At 34.5% G+C, this 19,205-nt stretch overlaps 1 protein-coding gene across 1 annotated transcript in view; it reads right to left on the reverse strand.

Annotated features, from left to right (window-relative positions):
- Positions 1-5,295: 5,295 nt before the first annotated feature.
- Positions 5,296-19,205, reverse strand: part of arhgef40 (Rho guanine nucleotide exchange factor (GEF) 40) — a 43,657-nt gene continuing 29,747 nt past the window's right edge. The window contains exons 23-27 of the mRNA XM_073837646.1: positions 19,003-19,183; positions 13,491-13,601; positions 12,839-12,948; positions 12,640-12,701; positions 5,296-10,075 (exon numbers count right to left, since the gene is read on the reverse strand). Of these exons, the coding sequence (XP_073693747.1) occupies positions 12,675-12,701; positions 12,839-12,948; positions 13,491-13,601; positions 19,003-19,183 (429 nt within the window). The 3' untranslated portion in view covers positions 5,296-10,075; positions 12,640-12,674. The remainder of the gene's footprint in view (positions 10,076-12,639; positions 12,702-12,838; positions 12,949-13,490; positions 13,602-19,002; positions 19,184-19,205) is intronic.

A 19,205-nucleotide genomic window follows, 5' to 3' on the forward strand; every position in this document is an offset into this window, starting at 1 on the left:
TCAGCTCATTTTAAGACATGGCCCCTTTAAATGCCACCGACCTCTGCTCGCCCCGCCCCTCTCTGGGATTATGTTTACTTTAGCCGCGTTTAGCTGCATTTAGCCACGTTTATCGGCGACACTTGCCAACAAGCACATAAGGCCATTAGCAAAGATGCATAAAAAACCCTTACACTCACTTCTGCTGTGGGTAAAGCTGCATCAGGAACGATTCACACGAAGATAGATGAATATGTAGATCGGTATTGGTGCTTTCCATTTAAAAAACGAAAGTAATGTTAAACCTCTGCGTCTTCAGCGGCTCAGATGTTGGTAGTAAATGACTACTGCTATGTTCATTATTACATCCAACAACAGAACACCTCAATCGCTCAATTAGAGTCTTCCTCTGCACCTGAGTCACACAATGAGGATCGTATTCAGACTGTTTCAGCTCGGTGAGGGCGGGGCTAAGGTAAGACGCTCATGTCAATCAAATGTGTTTAGTCACAACGACAAGAAGCTGAGAATGAACTGATTTTAAAAAGGGGATATTCCTTTTAAAGATTAAAAAAATACCACTGGGTGGATTTTTATCATTGTAGGGTGGTTGTGTTCACAAACTACCAACACACATTAATGTTCAAACAACATGGAAAAGTTAGTTTTGCACCCGATGACCCCTTTAAGATCAACAATTCTAATTCTCGAGAGAGAATTGTACTTAAAGCACCAAATTTTAACTGCTCTAATATAAGATACACAACTTTGGTCCTGTCAAGCAGACCAAAACATAAACGTGATGAATAGGACTTGTGGCTTTGCATGGTTAAACAACATACTGCTGTTATCACTTAGGGTGTACTCACTTTTGTTGCCAGCTATTTTGACAATAATGGCTGTATATTTTCAGAGGACAGTAAATCTATGATGCTATACAAGCTGCACATTGACTACTCTAAAATATATCCAAGATAAGAATAAGATATACTAAAATGGTTGCTGGAATGTGAGGGGTGTACTCACTTTTGTGAGATACTGCATGTATTTGCATTCTTCTGTGCACCCTGTTCGCGCAGACCGCATACGTCATCTGCGCCTTCACGAACGCTTTGCAGACAGAGCGAGAATTTTTTAAACAAATGTATGTTTGTAACACTTTACTTTGTGTTATATTATTCTGTCATTAAAGGTCCCATATTGTCAAAATCGAAATTTCCTGGCTTTTTTCATGATAACTGAGGTCTAGGGGCTATGTAACTACCATATAAGTTTCAAAACAGTTAATCCACAGTAAACTGCACACAGTCTGCTTAAAGTAGCTGTTTATTTTCACGAGCCGCTGTGACTTCCGTAACGATGTGACGTCCGATCGACTCAGACACCGCCTTCAGTCACCAACCACCGTCCCACCCTCCTTTTGTCAAACCCAGACAATATCGTGTCCATAACATTGCTAAGCAACAACAACACGAAAACAAGTCGAGAAAACCCTGTTCAGTCGATAGATGTCGAAACTACATCAGTGCACAGGCTTCAGAACAACGTGAATATAAGAGACCAGAGGCACGTCAACTTCAGCCTCTTTCACAGCGATTCCGGTAAATACACGGATAATGTGTCCCATGATTTGTTCCGGAATTGTTTGATTTGGTTCATTCACAGTTGTTTTCCGGAATCTGTGCGTGCTTTACACACAACCCATAAAGACATGTGACGTTTGGATGTGAGATGTAATGCGACGCGTACGTTTCACTAAACTGAAACTAACCTGAACAAACTGTGCTTCAGCGCTGATAGTGAGGAGCTGGCTCTGTCTGATCGCCGCTTCATTCCACTTTGCACGTATCTTTTTGTCGTGAAGAGTCGCATGATAACGTGCATCAATCACTACAACACTGACTTTATGGTTCTGGCTTTTGCTCACACAGCGCTCGTTCCCGTAATTTTCCAGAATCAGCGCGCATTGTGAAAGGGGCTTTACTTAAGCAATAAGGTACGAGCAACAAGTACCTTATTGCTTTTATAAAATGGTTACCACACAATAAAAATATTAATATAAAAAATATATATTAATTTATATATATTAGGTTGTACGTTTTCATAAAGTAAAATCATTAACTGCCTTCCGCTGTAAAAAGTAGTCCCTAACTGCTAAAGCTTTGTTTACGTTGCTAAGGGTGGTTGCTAAGGAGGTTCAATGATACACAGAACGTTGAGTGAAGCGGTCGTAGCCGTGCTGTATCGTGAATAAAACACAGCTGCTGACCAATCAGAATTGAGGAATGGAACTAACCGTTTTATAATAAAGCAACAGTTATGTAGCTTACTGCATTCGGTGTTTGAAAAAGAAAAAACATTAATGATCATTCTGAAATATCCTGTTGAGTATCAGCAGGCTAGGCTCTCTCTATGGCTCTGGGTTCGGCTACAACGATACATGACCGTAGTTAACTGTGGTTGGCCTGGCTGTGCGTCACTCAGAAAACAACAGGCCAATCAGAAGAGAGGCTCATGAATATTAATTAGATGGGCCAAAATCGACCTGTTTTTGACAGAGCTCCTAAAAAAGGAGCTGTAAAAATATATTGAGATGGATTTTGGCACTTATACCGCAAATATATATTCTTAAGGACATCAACAACTAAAATAAACCTCCAGAAATGTGTACAATATGGGACCTTTAAATGGAGGAAAGAAAAAGGTAACACTGCTTCAAGTGTTTTTATGAAAGTCTATTTCCAGCACATATGATTTCTATTTTAATTAATGATACAGAGAACAGAGTCAACATTATGAGACAGTAAACCATAATTTATATAGAACATTGAAAGTGAGAGCGTACATAAAAATTCTGATAATTGTGAGATTAAATTCAAATTTTTAGTGTCATAATTATAACTTTCTCATTTTGACCGTCATGAGGTAAAATCAAAATCATGAGTCTTAACTTTTTTGTTATTTCAACTTTGCCACTGTTTTAACTTTTATCTCATAATTATGACTTGTGTTGTTTAATGTTGACTGTCATAAGTTTTTATCTCATGAGTCATAATGACTTGTTTCATTCAGCGTAGTTGATTTCACGTTAGTATCTCCTAATGTTGACTATTTTTTTCTTTATCTCAATTTCATGATTTCACCTTCTCATAATCATAATCATCCCTTAGTATCTCATAATTTGATTTTCTAATTTATATTTTCTCTTATGACAGTCATAAGTATCACTTTTTCTCAATTTCAGTTTTTCGAATTCGAATTTTGACTCATAGTAATGACTTTACTCTACTTCTCTATCTCAGTTTTGACTTTGTCATTATTAAAGTCAAATGTGTATGCCTTTTATCTCAATTTCAGATTGTCAAGATTTCAACCTATTATCATAATGTGAGTATATTATGAGATACTAAGTCATAGTTATGAGATAAAAAGTTGAAATGACATAAAAAGCAGAAAATAAGTTGAAGTCATAAGTATGTAAGATACATACTTATGACTTTATCTTAATTTCTGCTTTTTGTCATTTCAACTATGATTCATAATTTTAACTTTTCTTCTCATTATGACAATTGATTCTTATGACTTAACTTGTTTAACCTGTTATTTTTTTCTTCTCATTATTAAGTCATACTTATGATTCATCTCAATTTTTTTTACATATTTTCAACTTTGTCATGATTCCCAATTATCATAATTATGATTTAGTATCTCATCATGCCAGTCATATATGTCTTTTCATCTCAAGTTCAGCTTTTTATCTTATTTTAAATAATAGTTGACTTGACTCATTAAAACATTTTATCTCAACCTAGTATCTCAATGTTTTTTTCACAATTTAAATTTATTTTCAACTTTGTCATGAATTCATCTTCCATTATGACTTAGTACACTGCAAAAATATCTTGTTTCCAGCCAAAATACCTAAAAATTCTTAAATCAAGAAGGATTTTCTAGACGAGTAAAAATGATTGCCTTGTTTTCAGAAAGAAAAAAAAAGTCAAAATTAAGTGCGTTTTTGCTTGAAGCAAGCTAAATATTTTGCTAAAGATAATAAAATAGCTAAAGATTTTTTGCTTACCCCACTGGCAGATTATTTTGCCTGTTTTAAGCATAAACTCACTTAATTTTGACTTTTTTTTTCTGAAAACAAGAAAATAATTTTTACTCGTTGGTATATGTGACAACAAAGACTAGAGTAATGGCTGCAGAAAATTCAGCTTTGCATATCAAGAATAAATTACCGTTACTGTTTTCACTGTATTTTTGATGATCAAAGAGATGTCTTTCAAAAACATTGTAAAATTACACTGACCTGAAACTTTTGAATAATAGTGCAGATATGCATTTTTTAAACACTGCACATTTTCTTTAAAAAAATGAACGAGGCATGACGCAGGCCAGATTCGAACCTGCATCTGTGAACACAGCAGCTCTCATAAGGTCATGGTCATTTCCCACTGCTCCATGACAAATGACTCTATTATTGCGGTTAATTGTAATTTCAGATATCACATGTACTTCATAACATGCAGAAGCACTGTCCTCGCTGCATGCATGATCTTCAAGACAAATGGCTGCTTGTCAGCACATAAGTCAGTGTGGGTGACCGACCGCTATTTCTCTCTCTCTCTCTCTCTCTATTTATGATGTGCGCTTCCCCTCGCTCGCCCCATCCCTCCTTAATATGATGTAAAAAGCTAATCGCATGCAAATGTCTGTTGTCCCGGTAACACGGCCGAAAAATCCCTTTGATGTTTCACCCAACTCATTCTCTCCACGTTCTCTTTGTTCGCCCGAGTCTCGCTGCCTCGTCAACACCCCCCCCCCCCTCTCTCTCTCTCTCTCTAATCCTCACACTATCTCTCTCTCTCTCTCTTTCTCCCCCCCCAATTTAAACCCATTCTCTCGCTCTCTTCACATTTCTATCAAGACAAAAAACTTCTCTGCCCTCAGCCATACCTTTCTCACACTCACTGCGTCTGCTGCGCCCCCCTCACTCGTCTGTCTCATTCTTTCGCTCTTGTTCTCCCCTCTCTGTGCCTCTCCGTCTGTCCCTCCTTCATTTCCCATCATACCATCTACTGTCTTTGGCCTCTCTCTCTCTCTCTCTCACTCTTTCTGTCCTGCACGCTCTTTTCATCTCTTTTTTTTGTTACCCCTTTCAAAAATGCGATCCCTTCTGCTGGTCACTGAGTGGCTGCCATTTTCAGCGTGTCAGTAATGTTGTCAAGTGCGTATCCCATAATGCTCTCATATGCACTAAATGTCATCAGGCTCTAAAATGGCTGCGGGGAGGAAAAAAAAGGGGGGGACGACTTGGTTCTGTTCATTTAATATTCTCACAAAGACAACGAAACAGTTGCAAAGTCAAAAAGGAGCATGCAATTGAAAGCGTTCAAAAATGTAAACATTAATACATGATGAGGCTTATAAAGACAGCTTGTTTCTCTGGCACACGTTCCTGTTTACAATCAAAACTATGAATCACGCCAAGGTATTTATGGTTTGGGAGAGAGCTGGATCGCACACACGCCCCGCTGCGCGAGTATTTTTGGCCTGAATGTGGGTTTCGTGCTGTAGATACAGTACATTCCTCCCACACTCGCACAGGTTTGGGGTCGGCCGCGTTTCAGTCCTACACTCCTCTCTAAGTGGTCCGTCTTTCTCGGAAATGGGATTTGTCCTCCGAACGGCCTAAATTATTGAAGAAACTGTGCGCTTACCCATTTTTACTAATGTAGCACATTTCCATCGCTCAGAGGTTGCTCTTTTGCAGTTTTATTTCAGAATATTTCTTTGACAGTGAGTGTGAGACATTATCGAGATCTCTTCTGAAAGTGTTTTATCTTTTAGGAGGATAATCTCTACTTAAATCTTGTTACTTCTATTGAAGGAGTGTTCACAGTACAGGTCAAGGTCAATCGAAAGATTTGTGGCATAATGTTGATTACCACAGAAAACTTCAACAAAAGGTCTCTCTTTTTCTTAAAAATAAAGTGTCTGAAACTTTACATTCAGTTCACACTTAAGTGTTTCTTAATTGCAATTAAATTAAAATGCATTTCAGGTTAAACTTATATGACATGCAGACAGCTGAAGTTTAGAGTGCTTTTTTGACCCACTTAAGTAAAACTTAAGTATACTTAAAAAAATTATTACCTACTTCAATTTAAAAAGTGCACTTTTTTGATTAAGTGCACTTAATGTGGCATTTCATTTCAGTATTATAATTTTATTACTTTTTCACATAATGCCAATTTGTAAACGTTTCAGAATAAAAACGTGTTAACATGATTTTAGTTTACTTTTGTGTAAACCCTAGTAAAAAAGTAAGTATACTTAAAAGGCATTTATTTTATACTAAGTATAGCTCAAGTCTTTTCATGTTTACTGACATATCACTCGAGAGTTACTGTTTTAAAAAATTTAGTTAGGAGTACTACTTGTGCACAATGCATATTTCTTATTATTAGATCTGAAATATGTTTTAATATTTCTATTGATGAAGACTAAATTATCTTTTAATAATATCTGTCTTTAAATGCAAAATATTTAAAGTGTACCTAAGTATACTTGCAGACAGTTGAAGTTTAGAGTGCTTTTCTGACGCACTTAGGTGAAACTTAAGTATACTTTAAAAAAACTATTACCTACTTCAATTTAAAAATTGCACTTTTTTGATTAAGTGCACTTAATGTGGCATTTAATTTCAGTAATATAATCTTAAATATTTATTTCACTACTTTTTTCCACAAGGGACTTACAATGCAAGTAAATGATGCCAATTTGTAAACATTAAAATACTCACTTTCAGAATAAAAATGTGTGTTAACATGATTTTAGTCTGTGAAAACCGCAGTAAAAAAGTAATCCAGTTAAAATGCATTTATTTTATACTAAGTATAGCTCAAGTCTATTTACATATTTACTGACATATCACTGGAGACTTACTGTTACAAAAAAATTCATTAAACATTATTTGAAGTACTACTTGTGCACAATGCATTTTTCTTATTATTAGATCTGAAATATGTTTTAATATTTCTATTGATGAGGACTAAATTATCTTTTAATAATATCTGTCTTTAAATGCAAAATATTTAAAGTGTACCTAAGTATACTTGCAGACAGTTGAAGTTTAGAGTGCTTTTCTGACCCACTTAGGTAAAACTTAAGTATACTTTAAAAAAACTCTTACCTACTTCAATTTAAAAATTGCACTTTTTTTGATTAAGTGCACTTAATGTGGCATTTCATTTCAGTAATATAATTTTAAATATTTATTTCACTACTTTTTCCACAAGGGACTTACAATGGAAGTAAATGAAGCCAATTTGGAAACGTTAAAATACTCACTTTCAGAATAAAAACGTGTGTTAACATGATTTTAGTCTAGTTTTGTGTAAACCCTAGTAAAAAAGTAATTTAAAAGAGTTAAAATGCATTTATTTTATACTAAGCATAGCTCAAGTCTATTTACATATTTGCTGACATATTGCTCAAGACTTTTTAATTAATTTTAATTAAACTTTAATTGGAATACTACTTGCGCACAATGCACATTTCTTATTATTACGGCTAAAATATGTTTTAATATCACTATTGATGAGGATTGAATTATCTTTTAATAATATCTTTAATAATGTCTTTAAATGGATTATTGCAATTTCAAATATACTTAAGTACACCTTAGTTGAACTTAATGCACTTTAATTTGCAGAAGTAGTGCTTAAGCATTAAGCGTTGTTCCAATTTAGCAGAGTTTAAATATACCAGTTTAGTATAATAAAAGTACAACTGCATGCTATTTTATTAAGTGCATGTGTAAATGTATTTGTAGTATATTCGGCATGAAATAAATGCATTTTAAATACATTTTAGTATATTTAGTTTTCACTAGGGAAGTTTACTCAATTGTAGATAGAAGATAATTTCAAAGATATTCATTTAAAATGATTAAAACAACTTTACACTTCAAACTAAGAGCAAGTTTTAACAGCAGCATTAATGTAAGTACTTTTAGAAAATTGCTTTACAGTTTTGCTTTTAAATCCTCCAAGAACAGGCCTCATTCACTTCCAGTAAGCCTCAGTGTAAGTTGTAATCAAATATTACACCACAAATGCTGTTGACTGATCCTAACTTGTACAGAAGCTGGAATACGCCTGTGAAAAAGATCTTATTTTGGATTTTGCTTTTCTGTGGTTGTATCAGCACATCAAGCCGACAGAATAAAACCTCTTCAGCGCAAGGGAAAACATAAAGTTTTGGCTGTCGTTTCATCAGTAGAAGCGCAGAGTTTCCACCATCTGAAATATGCAACAAGACAGATGACTTGAAGTACAAACAGAGCTTATAAAGGATGATTTTCCAGAGTCAGACCTCATAAATTCAAAAGTGGATTACAGTTGCTGGAGTCAGTTTTTACGCGGTTGAACCTTTGAGTAGATTAGCGTTCCAGCATCTAATACTCTTTAAGACTGTGCAGAATCTCGCTAATGGAAAAGCTGAGGGCGGAGTTAAATAATTACATAACTCATAAAGCATAAAACACGCCATCCATAGCAGCTCTCTTTTGAAACGCAGGTCTGGATTTGGCTCTCGGATCGGCCGTGGCAATAAAAGACAGCTGGTGCTTAACTAAACTCAGAGAACGGAGAAGAAAACCTTCCCTTTTCTTCAGTACTCCGAGATGGAGATGGGCCGAAATACCAGATGTGTCCTCAGCCAAAAACAGTCCAAGTTTGATATACAAAATCGGTTAAAGCATTTAACTCATATATCACAAAGTGCCACTTGAAAAAAAGCTGCATTGACAGAAACTTTGCTACTTGTAATATTTGGAGAGTTCGCATTTGGCACAATCTTGCAAAACGTGTCTTTGGTTTGGATTCGATCCACACTTGCGAGACATTTACAATGAAGTTTGAAGCTCCGAGCGACTGCTGTAGCACTTAGCGAGCGAAAGTTCACCCGCACATAAATATTGACCTTAAAGTCAACATGAAATATCAAGTTCACCTTCCAGAGAATCTGCATGTTTCCCAATAGTCCTTTAAACATATTGCTTTATTTCATATTATTGCTCCAGACTTTATATTATTATTTTTCAGTCGGAATGGAAAGTCATTTCAGAGGTGAGGAAAGTTATTACATTCTGATAAAAGATTATGAAGATAAACACTTTTTCTTTGGTATAATGTACATCAAATATTCATGCACAAGTAAAGTGTATTAGAGAATGAAAATTGGATGAAAATGTGCTCACCCTCAGGTCATCCAAGATGACTTTGTTTCTTAAAGGGAACAGATTTGGAGAAAAGTAGAACTATGTCACTTGCTCACCGATGCATGCTCTGCAGTGAATGGGTGCCGTCAGAGTGAGAGTCCAAACAGCTGATCAAAACATCACAATAATCCACAAGTGATCCACACCACTCCAGTCCATGAGTTAACATCTTGAGAAAAAGTGGTTTTAATCAAGAGAGAAATCTGCACAGATCAAGCACCTTTGCCAAGCCAAAACTCTCCAAAACAGCTCTAAACAAATATGAAGGTGAATTCTGATGTGAAAGACAACAAGAGATGAACTTTTTCACTGCTGTAAGCATCAGTTTGAAGTTAAAAATGTCTTAATAATAGATTTGTTTCTCTATTGTCTTCACAAGATGTTAACTGATGGATTAGAGGGGTGTTTTTATCAGCTCTTTGGGCTCTCATTCTGATGGCACCCATTCACTGCAGAGGATCCATTGGTGAGCAAGTGACGTAATGCTACATTTCTCCAAATCTACATCTTGGCTAGCCCTAAAGTGAATACATTTTCAGGAATTTTGATTTCATGTTGACTTCAGGGTCATCTGATTTTAGTTTGTATTGTGTGTGATAGGCCTGAGACGTCGAATCAACTTGGATTCACTACCTGAAGGTCAATTATCAAGAGCAACTGAAACTATAAGAAGCGAGACGGCTGCCGGCACACGACCTCCAGTCTTCTGTAATACTGTATTTACACGGCTGTGTGCGTCTCATGATCCAGTTTGTGTCCAGTTGTCCAGAATTTTTGTGTTGATGACAGAAACAGCACCCGTTGTGTCTGAGGAAGAGACAAAAGCAATGCTGTTATGAGTAGCAAATATGTACCTTTCACAGAAAAGAAAGCGTTTAAAGCTGATATCTAAAATAAGGCTTGCATGTTTTTTTATTGGCTTTTATGGCTCATAGTCTGATATAGTGAGAATATGGCAGAAAACACCTCAATTGTATCCAGAGACTCAAACGGAGCAAAAATATGCCAACTGGTGCAGATGCTGATATTTATATGACCAGACGGTAAGATAAAATTGTGATTCTTGTAATGTAAATCAATGAGATCTTTATAACAGTACAGCAGATACTGGCATAAAATGATATAAATATCAGTGGTCACTGTATATCTCCAATAATATCTTAGTAAGATGAGATTTAAAATGCTTCGTTTGATTACCAAAACATAATGTACTGCAATACAACTATGATTAAGAGATCTTTAAAAGATCCTGATGATCAGATTTGAGACTCATTGATTTTTCTAAAAAAATGATTGATGGAGAATCAAGGAAAGCCAAGCTGCTTCAGTCCAGTGAGTGTTCATCTGGAAACATTACTGAAGCTATTTTTATGTTTACTTGATAACAAAAAGACACATGTTTGTACAATTAGACTAAAAGGCCTTTTACTTGATTAAAAAAAACAAAAAAAACTCTAAACTATCAATGTAGTAGATTGTGTGCGACAGCAAAGTCTGATCATGCTGATCATTTAGAGCCTTAGCAATGTGTGCATCAACTATATACAAGCTTTATAGAGTTAAAAGTGCATTTAATTGGGTATTAATTTGCATTAATTTATTAATTGTTTATTAGTTTTATTCTGCAATTAAAACTGTATATGTAACAGGATCAGTTGCCAGTTGGCGGGTAAAACTTTTACGAAATATAACAATTAGAGGGATTTTCCCAATACCAATAGCTAGGTTGGACCACACTTGCCGATACCGATTAATCGACCGATATTTTTTTTAAAATGGCTATTAAATGTAAAATAAATAATGCTCTACTATTTAAATAAAAAGTAGTCTACTGGACCATATTTTGTAAATGAATAACAATATTAATATTAATTATATATTGATCATTACAGTTAGTTCATAGTTCATTACTGTACAAAAAACAAAAGCAACTAAACAAGGATCAATTCTTCTATTCTACAGCTTTTATCAATGTTAATGTTACAAATGGACTCATTGTGTAAAGTGTTACCATCCCATGAACAGTCAAGCTAAAGATGGCCATCTTTAAATATCTATACAAAGTCCACAGTATTGAAATTACATGCATATAGATATTGTGTACTTTCACAATTTAACTGCTTCTATTCTAGAACATTTGTGAGGCTGCTCTCGTGTATAACAAAGACTATATATTATACTTTGCTGTATAATGAGGACCTTCTCAGCCGCTCTAGCAATGGACCCGACCCGGTAAAACTATTGCATGGATTTTGCCGATAACCGATAGTTCCGCCAATCAACTATCCATGTCGATTAATCGGCAAAACCGATATATCGGTCGACTTCTAATAACAATGCAATGTAGTGAAAACATGTTTAAAGAGATTCGTGGTTTCTGACATAAGCAAATACAATAATCTTTTCCGAAGACAAGATAATTGTAATTAGCTGTTCTTTTACCTGAGAAGATATTGCTGCTTCATTTCTGAAGATAAACTTTTTCCTTCTTTATTCTTTATAATCTGAGAAAGGTTGTGCATACGCTGCTGAGCCACTTCAGACAGCGCAAATGAGCGGTTTTGGCAAAATACCTCCTGAACGAAGTCTTAATTGACTGTAAAGAGTTTGGAGAAAATCCGATATGCATCAAATCCGCGTTGTGTGCATCAGGTTTTAAAGAGACCGCGCTGCTTTTAAAGTGAAACCTGCTGAAGTCTGTCATTGATGGAAATCAAAGAACAAAAGAAAAAAAAAGAAATCATCATTCTACCTGCTATAGTCGCTGATTAACTTTTGTAGCTTGACTAAAGGTTAATCTGTATCATTTTTGCATATACAATTTATAGTTTATGTGAAGATTGTTTTAAAATCACATACATTTAAAGTTGCTATATATATCAGAGCCTAAAAATAAGAAATAATAGCTTTCAATTATACTGCAACGTTGAATGGCTATAACTGATAGGTAAAATCAGACACCAGTAGCAGGACAAATTAAAAACACTGTAAATATGTTTAGTCATTGTGGTAGTAATAACTAGGGTTGAAATGTGGAAAATAATGTGGAACATTTCCAGTAAATTTTGGTAACATTCCAGAAATTTTGGAAACTTTCCAGGATTTTTTGGAATCTTCCTGGGATTTTCGGAAATGTTCCAGACATTTTCCACCCCTTTGCAACCTTATAACTGCCTGTTTTTGCAAAAAGAGCTTCATGGTCTGTAAAAAAAAAAAAGGCCATTAAATTTCATCACGTCACCGATCATTGGCAGGTGTGGCAAAAAAGTTACTTTTAGGCCCTGTGGGGAAGTATTCATGTGTTTTGAAAAAAGAACATTTCTTGAAAGTAATTAGTAAACCACACACTACATTTAAAATACAGTACTTACATTATTTTAAGACTTGCATTATGAGTTGAAATGATTCACACAGAGGTGGAGGGTGAAGAGCTCTGTGAAATACAAATATCATCATCATCATCATCATCATCATCATCATCTTGACTCACTGCACGTGTTTGTGTGTGTTTGTGTGTGTGTGTGTGTGTGTGTGTGTGTGTGTGTGTGTGTGTGTGTGTGTGTGACTCACCTGAGTGTGACCTGTTTGCTCGCCATTTCTCTTTGAAACTCTTGCAGAGGCGGGTGAGTCGCCCTCTTTCATGCTGCCCACAGAAGACGAATCTGAACAACTGCTCTGAACTGAACAGAGACAATAAGAAAGAGATATCTCCCAATTATATTTGGAAAATTAGTGGTAGCCCACACACACACACACACACACACACACACACACTTCTCATTACCATACTACACACCATAAATGCCGTAAATTTTAATTAATATACTAAAAAGTGTAAATATTAAAAGTCATAGTAATTCTTGTACTGCCTATAGTTTGTAATGATTTTAATTCAATTTTAATAACTTAGTGTTTTTTTTTTTACTTTAATACAGTAGACTATGTACAATATTATGCTAAAAAGAATATAACACAATTCTTCACTGAGAATAATAAAAACAACACATTCAAAAGTAAAGGCCAGTAATGTTGTGGTCACGAACATTTTAGGGCTTTTATATATATATATATATATATATATATATATATATTTTTTTTTTTTTTTTTTTTTTCCAGCCTATGAACACGTATGTGCTGAGGGATAAAGTGACATCTGGTGGATAACAATGAGTATCACATGCATTGAAGAAGAACAGGAGGTTGTGCGTGTGTGTGTTTGTACCTCTGTCATTGAGGCTGAAGCTGGAGTCCAGTTCTGAAGCTTGAGCTCCCGTCAAATCCAGTAGAAGCTTACTGGAAACTCCCATACACAGAGACTCCTTCAGACACAACTCTACACACACACACACACACACACACACACACACACACACATGCTTCATTCAGTAACACTGGCCTCAATAATATCTGGACACTTAAGTCACACTGGAAATGTTCTACATCATGTCTGAAGTTTCTGTGTTTAAATCTGTGTTTTGGTGCTTTTTAGCGAATGAATGAAGTCAGTTCTGGTGAAGAATAAAATAACAACCACAAGCAAACACAGTGCTGGTGAACTGTATGTCTTTTTGTCAAATTTGTGCTTGAAAAGCATACTGAGCGATTTTTTTCTTATAATAAATGACTTCTTTATCATTTACCCTTCCACAGTATAGAAACGCCACTAAACATGGTTAATTAAGAAAACAGAATAAAATGTGTAGTAACGAGTGTCATTTAAAAGTCTCATTTGCATAAAGAAAAGACAAAAGTGCAAATGCAAATCAATGCCTGACACAGTTTCATTTCGCATTATTAATTAATAAGTTAATCACAGATTGGTCTTTTCCAAAAGAAATGCCCCTAGACAAGATCCTGCAGAAAACACACAGACATAAGATGTCTAATTAAACTGCCTTTTAGTGTTGTCTTAATTAGACATAAATAACTGGGTCAATAACGGCAAAGTATTTGTATTTAAGAGCTCATTAATTAGGGAGGACGGGCACTTACTTAATTAAGCAGAACTTTGCAGTATTTAACTAATGGATTTTTTGACAGTAAACTCTAAAGCTCAAGATGTTGTGAAAAAAAAATCTAAAATCCTAGTGCTCTGCCTACTTAGACATCCTCAGCATGCATCGCAAGTCCTATTCAGACTTTTACATGGTGATGCTTGGTAATTTTAGCATTTACAGGCAGTAGTGGTCCGATCCGCATCCAAAATGTGTTTTTCTCTAAACGCCACAGAGAAAATTCCTGGCAGAATAACTTTGTGTTTCTGACAAACACCAGGCTTGTGTGGTTATTTATTCTGTCTCAATCTGCATCTCTGAGTTTATAGGAGGAACAAAACTGTTGCTACTTCTGAAATCATGCTGGTTGACAATAATAACAACAGGAACATCATGGCTCTAAACAAGAAATATAGAGACTGGCAATTTAACTGTGGCTACTGGCTATTTTGACCAAAGTAATACAATGGCAACCAGTGCTCCTTGTAAGTATAAGTATTCTTAATTATTCAGAATGTGCACTTGAAGTGCTCTTCAAATCTTGAGAGTGTGTTATAAAAATAAATAAATAAAATAAATAAAATAAAATAAATAAATAAATGTATAAATAAAATACTGTACTTACTGATAATATTAAGAAAATATTAATTAAATAAAAGGCCACTAACGTCCCTTAGAAAGAGACACCTTCACGACTGTTTCTTAACACATTTAAGTACACTTTTAAGTGCACTTTGTAATTATGAAAGTGTTTTTCTTTAAGTCACTTTAAGTTGCCTTTTATTTCATCAGTTATCTCATATTAAAGATTTGAAGTACACTACAGGCAATCCATTAGTACAATTTCACAACTGTTTCTTAACACATTTAAGTACACTTTTAAGTGCACTTTGTAATTATGAAAGAGTTTCTCTTTAAGTCACTTAAATTGTCTTTTATTTTATCAGTTATCTCATATTAAAGATTTGAAGTACACTAAATGTAAACATTCAGTACAATTTCACAACTGTTTCTTAACGCATTTCAGTACACTTTTAAGTGCACTTTGTAATTATGAAAGTGTTTTTCTTTAAGTCACTTTAAGTTGCCTTTTATTTAATCAGTTATCTCATATTAAAGATTTGAAGTACACTACAAGTAAATCTTTAGTACAATTTCACAACTGTTACTTAACACATTTAAGTACACTTTTAAGTGCACTTTGTAATTATGAAAGTGTTTCTCTTTAAGTCACTTACTGTAAGTTGTTTTTTATTTAATCAGTTATCTCATATTAAAGATTTGAAGTACACTACAAGTAAACCTTTAGAACAATTTCACAACTGTTTCTTAACACATTTAAGTACACTTTTAAGTGCACTTTGTAATTATGAGTGTTTCTCTTTAAGTCACTTAAGTTGCCTTTTATTTCATCAGTTATCTCATATTAAAGATTTGAAGTACACTACAAGTAAACCTTTGGAACAATTTCACGACTGTTTCTTAACACATTTAAGTACACTTTTAAGTGTACTTTGTAATTATGAAAGTGCTTCTCTTTAAGTCACTTAAGTTGCCTTTTATTTCACTAGTTATCTCATATTAAAGATTTGAAGTACCCTACAAGTAAATCTTTAGTACAATTTTACAACTGTTACTTAACACATTTAAGTACACTTTTAAGTACACTTTATGTGCACTTTGTAATTATGAAAGTGTTTTTCTTTAAGTCTCTTTAAGTTGCCTTTTATTTCATCAGTTATCTCATATTAAAGATTTGAAGTACACTACAAGTAAATCTTTAGTACAATTTCACAACTGTTACTTAACACATTTAAGTACACTTTTAAGTGTACTTTGAAATTATGAAAGTGTTTCTCTTTAAGTCACTTACTGTAAGTTGTTTTTTATTTCATCAGTTATCTCATATTAAATATTTGAAATACACTACAAGTAAACCTTTGGAACAATTTCACGACTGTTTCTTAACACATTTAAGTACACTTTTAAGTGCACTTTGTAATTATGAAAGTGCTTCTCTTTAAGTCACTTTAAGTTGCCTTTTATTTAATCAGTTATCTCATATTAAAGATTTGAAGTACACTACAAGTAAACCTTTAGAACAATTTCACAACTGTTTCTTAACATATTTAAGTACACTATTAAGTGCACTTTGTAATTAGGAGTGTTTCTCTTTAAGTCACTTAAGTTGCCTTTTATTTCATCAGTTATCTCATATTAAAGATTTGAAGTACACTACAAGTAAATCTTTAGTACAATTTCACAACTGTTACTTAACACATTTAAGTACACTTTTAAGTACACTTTATGTGCACTTTGTAATTATGAAAGTGTTTCTCTTTAAGTCACTTAAGTTGCCTTTTATTTCACTAGTTATCTCATATTAAAGATTTGAAGTACACTACAAGCAAACCTTTAGTACAATTTCACGACTGTCTTTTAACACACTTAAGTACACTTTTAATGCACTTTGTAATAATGTCAAATTAAAAGTTCTTTAAAGTACATTTAAATCACTGTTTTAATAATATTTTGTCATGTTTTTTTTACTTAATTATTTTAATTCTAGTGTAATACTCAATATTACATTTAAAGTTAATATAATTGTAACTTTATCCTTACAAATTAAATACAAATTTTAAATAGAAATTATATTAAAGTATATTTTATATTATTTTAAGGAATATTATTTCCATAATAAGTCTTCTTTTAAAAAGTATGCTAAAGTGTAACAGGGGTCAGAGGTGTTGTAATTAGGGTTGCATCGATCCGATACTCTGGATCGGTATTGACGCCGATCCAAGCTTTTTGAATGGATCGGATATCAGTGATGCGTGACCGATCCAAATTCGATACCGTTACCAGAGTTTGATTAAATAAATATCAAGAAATAATGGTCTACTGTAAAAACTAACAATTCATATAAGAACACAATTATTTTAAAACATTGCCTTAAAAATAAAATGCATTTAAAATATGTTGCGCTGCTTACACAAGCATATGTGACGTGAGTGTGAGAGGCGAGTTCAGAGGGAACTTTTACATGCAAAGTCTACCTCAGCGCGGTAAACATGTCCCTGATTTGGAAATATTTTACTCTTGATACAGCAGCTAGTAGGACTGCAAATTGTAATATTTGCAAAGCCAAAGTTTCAAGAGGTGGAAGCAGTGTTTCGAATTACAACACCACAAATTTAATCAAGCATCTTCAAAAGCATCACGCAAAAGAACACAAGGACTTTGCGCAAATCAAATTGAAAAAGGATGAGTCAAAGCGACTGACCTTGACAGATGTGTTTCAGTGACAAGAGAAACTTTCAAATCAGAACCCTAAGCTGTAAAAGAACAAAAAAACAGGGCCCTACAGTGCGACCGAAAATTAGTATGTGCGACTATGAAAAAATATTTAGGAGCACCATGTGCGACTGACCCGATCAGCATATTTGTTTTTGCGCTCAGGGGAACTTCAAAGGTTTCTATGTTTTTTTGCAATGTTGAATAAAGTATCACAGACATATCTCACCTATCCTTTCATAAACAAAGTGTAGAGAGAGTGTATAAGAGACTGACGGTGCAGTATTGAGAGCTTTGTTGATTATAATAGAGCTTTTTGATATTGCGAACCGAGTGACAGCTTGTAATACTTTCTAAGTTTGTGAATGAAATATTGTTTAATACAGCAGTTACATAAATAAGAAGTTATTATTAAATGACTTGCATTGTCTGACTATAACACTTTTGTCTGATTTTGCTCTATTTCGTCGTCAAAAGTAGTCTGAAACAAGTCACAACTGAGCCGCTGCGCATCTCCATTCAAACACAGCGGTGTTTGGTTTATGAATGAACGTGTGCTTTTAAACCAATCTAGTGAAATGATTCAATTTCCCATTCAAACAGAGAGTCACTTGCTTTGGTCCTGAATGTACCAGCTGTTCAAACTAATCAAATGAATGAAATGGATTCAGTGATTAATTCAGTGTCTTGTTAAAATAAGTGTTCAGTTATTTTATATCTGTAATATTTCTGTTTTCAAAATGCTATTTTTAAAACATTAATCTTAATATGAATTTATGAATTTGATTGCACTCATGCATTTATCTCTTTTTTCCCCCCTTTTTCATCCAACAATGTGCAAGCAGATTTGGTATTTCTTTCTTTACCTAAAACAAATAAATCTTAATGACAAAGTGAATTGTATACATTCTTTAGTTTTAACTCCCTGAGGTCGGCTGTATCACCGGCGATACCAGCTCATTTTTTTTAAGATCAGTGCAAAAGACACTAAAAATACAAATTAAAGCTATACATCATTGGAAGCTGTTAAGTGTGTACTTTTATTTGTGCACACTCACAAGAGCAAAAGAACGTTGTGTTTTTTTTTAGAATAAAGAAAACAAACAGGGTTATTTCTGTTTTCTCTCTCTCCGCGAACTGCTTTTAGAAATGCGTCACTTAAATCGTTCAAACTCGGTGAATACTCGGCACACAAACAGAAAAGTGGTATCTACAGAAAGCTTGAGATTTATGCTTTTAAACGAAGTAAGTTTTATCGAAAACAAATATTCTGTGATAAAGTAATCTATATGAAACCATTAGGTTAAAATACCCCCACTGATATCGGCCTGATATCGGTATCGGCCGATACTCAGAATTCTTGGTATCGGATCAAATCGGTTTTGAAGAAATGGTATCGTTGCATCCCTAGTTGTAATGGTGTGAAGCCAAAGGTTAGTTTCTGACCCGTGTTGTGGATAGCGTGCGTCCAGAGCAGCTGTGCGATATCGTGGCTCCAGACTTGTTTCTCCTGCACACTGGAGGCCTGGAGAGTGAGACAGTCCCTGGTCTTGGACGCCTGTCTCACCCACACCTCAAACCTCAGTCCGTCCTCGCCGACGCTCTGAGTGAGACCCATCTCACCGGTCTGAGGGAACAAAGGCATTCAG

This window comes from Garra rufa, chromosome 3, assembly GCF_049309525.1.
Source record: "Garra rufa chromosome 3, GarRuf1.0, whole genome shotgun sequence".
NCBI classification, from domain to species: domain Eukaryota; kingdom Metazoa; phylum Chordata; class Actinopteri; order Cypriniformes; family Cyprinidae; genus Garra; species Garra rufa.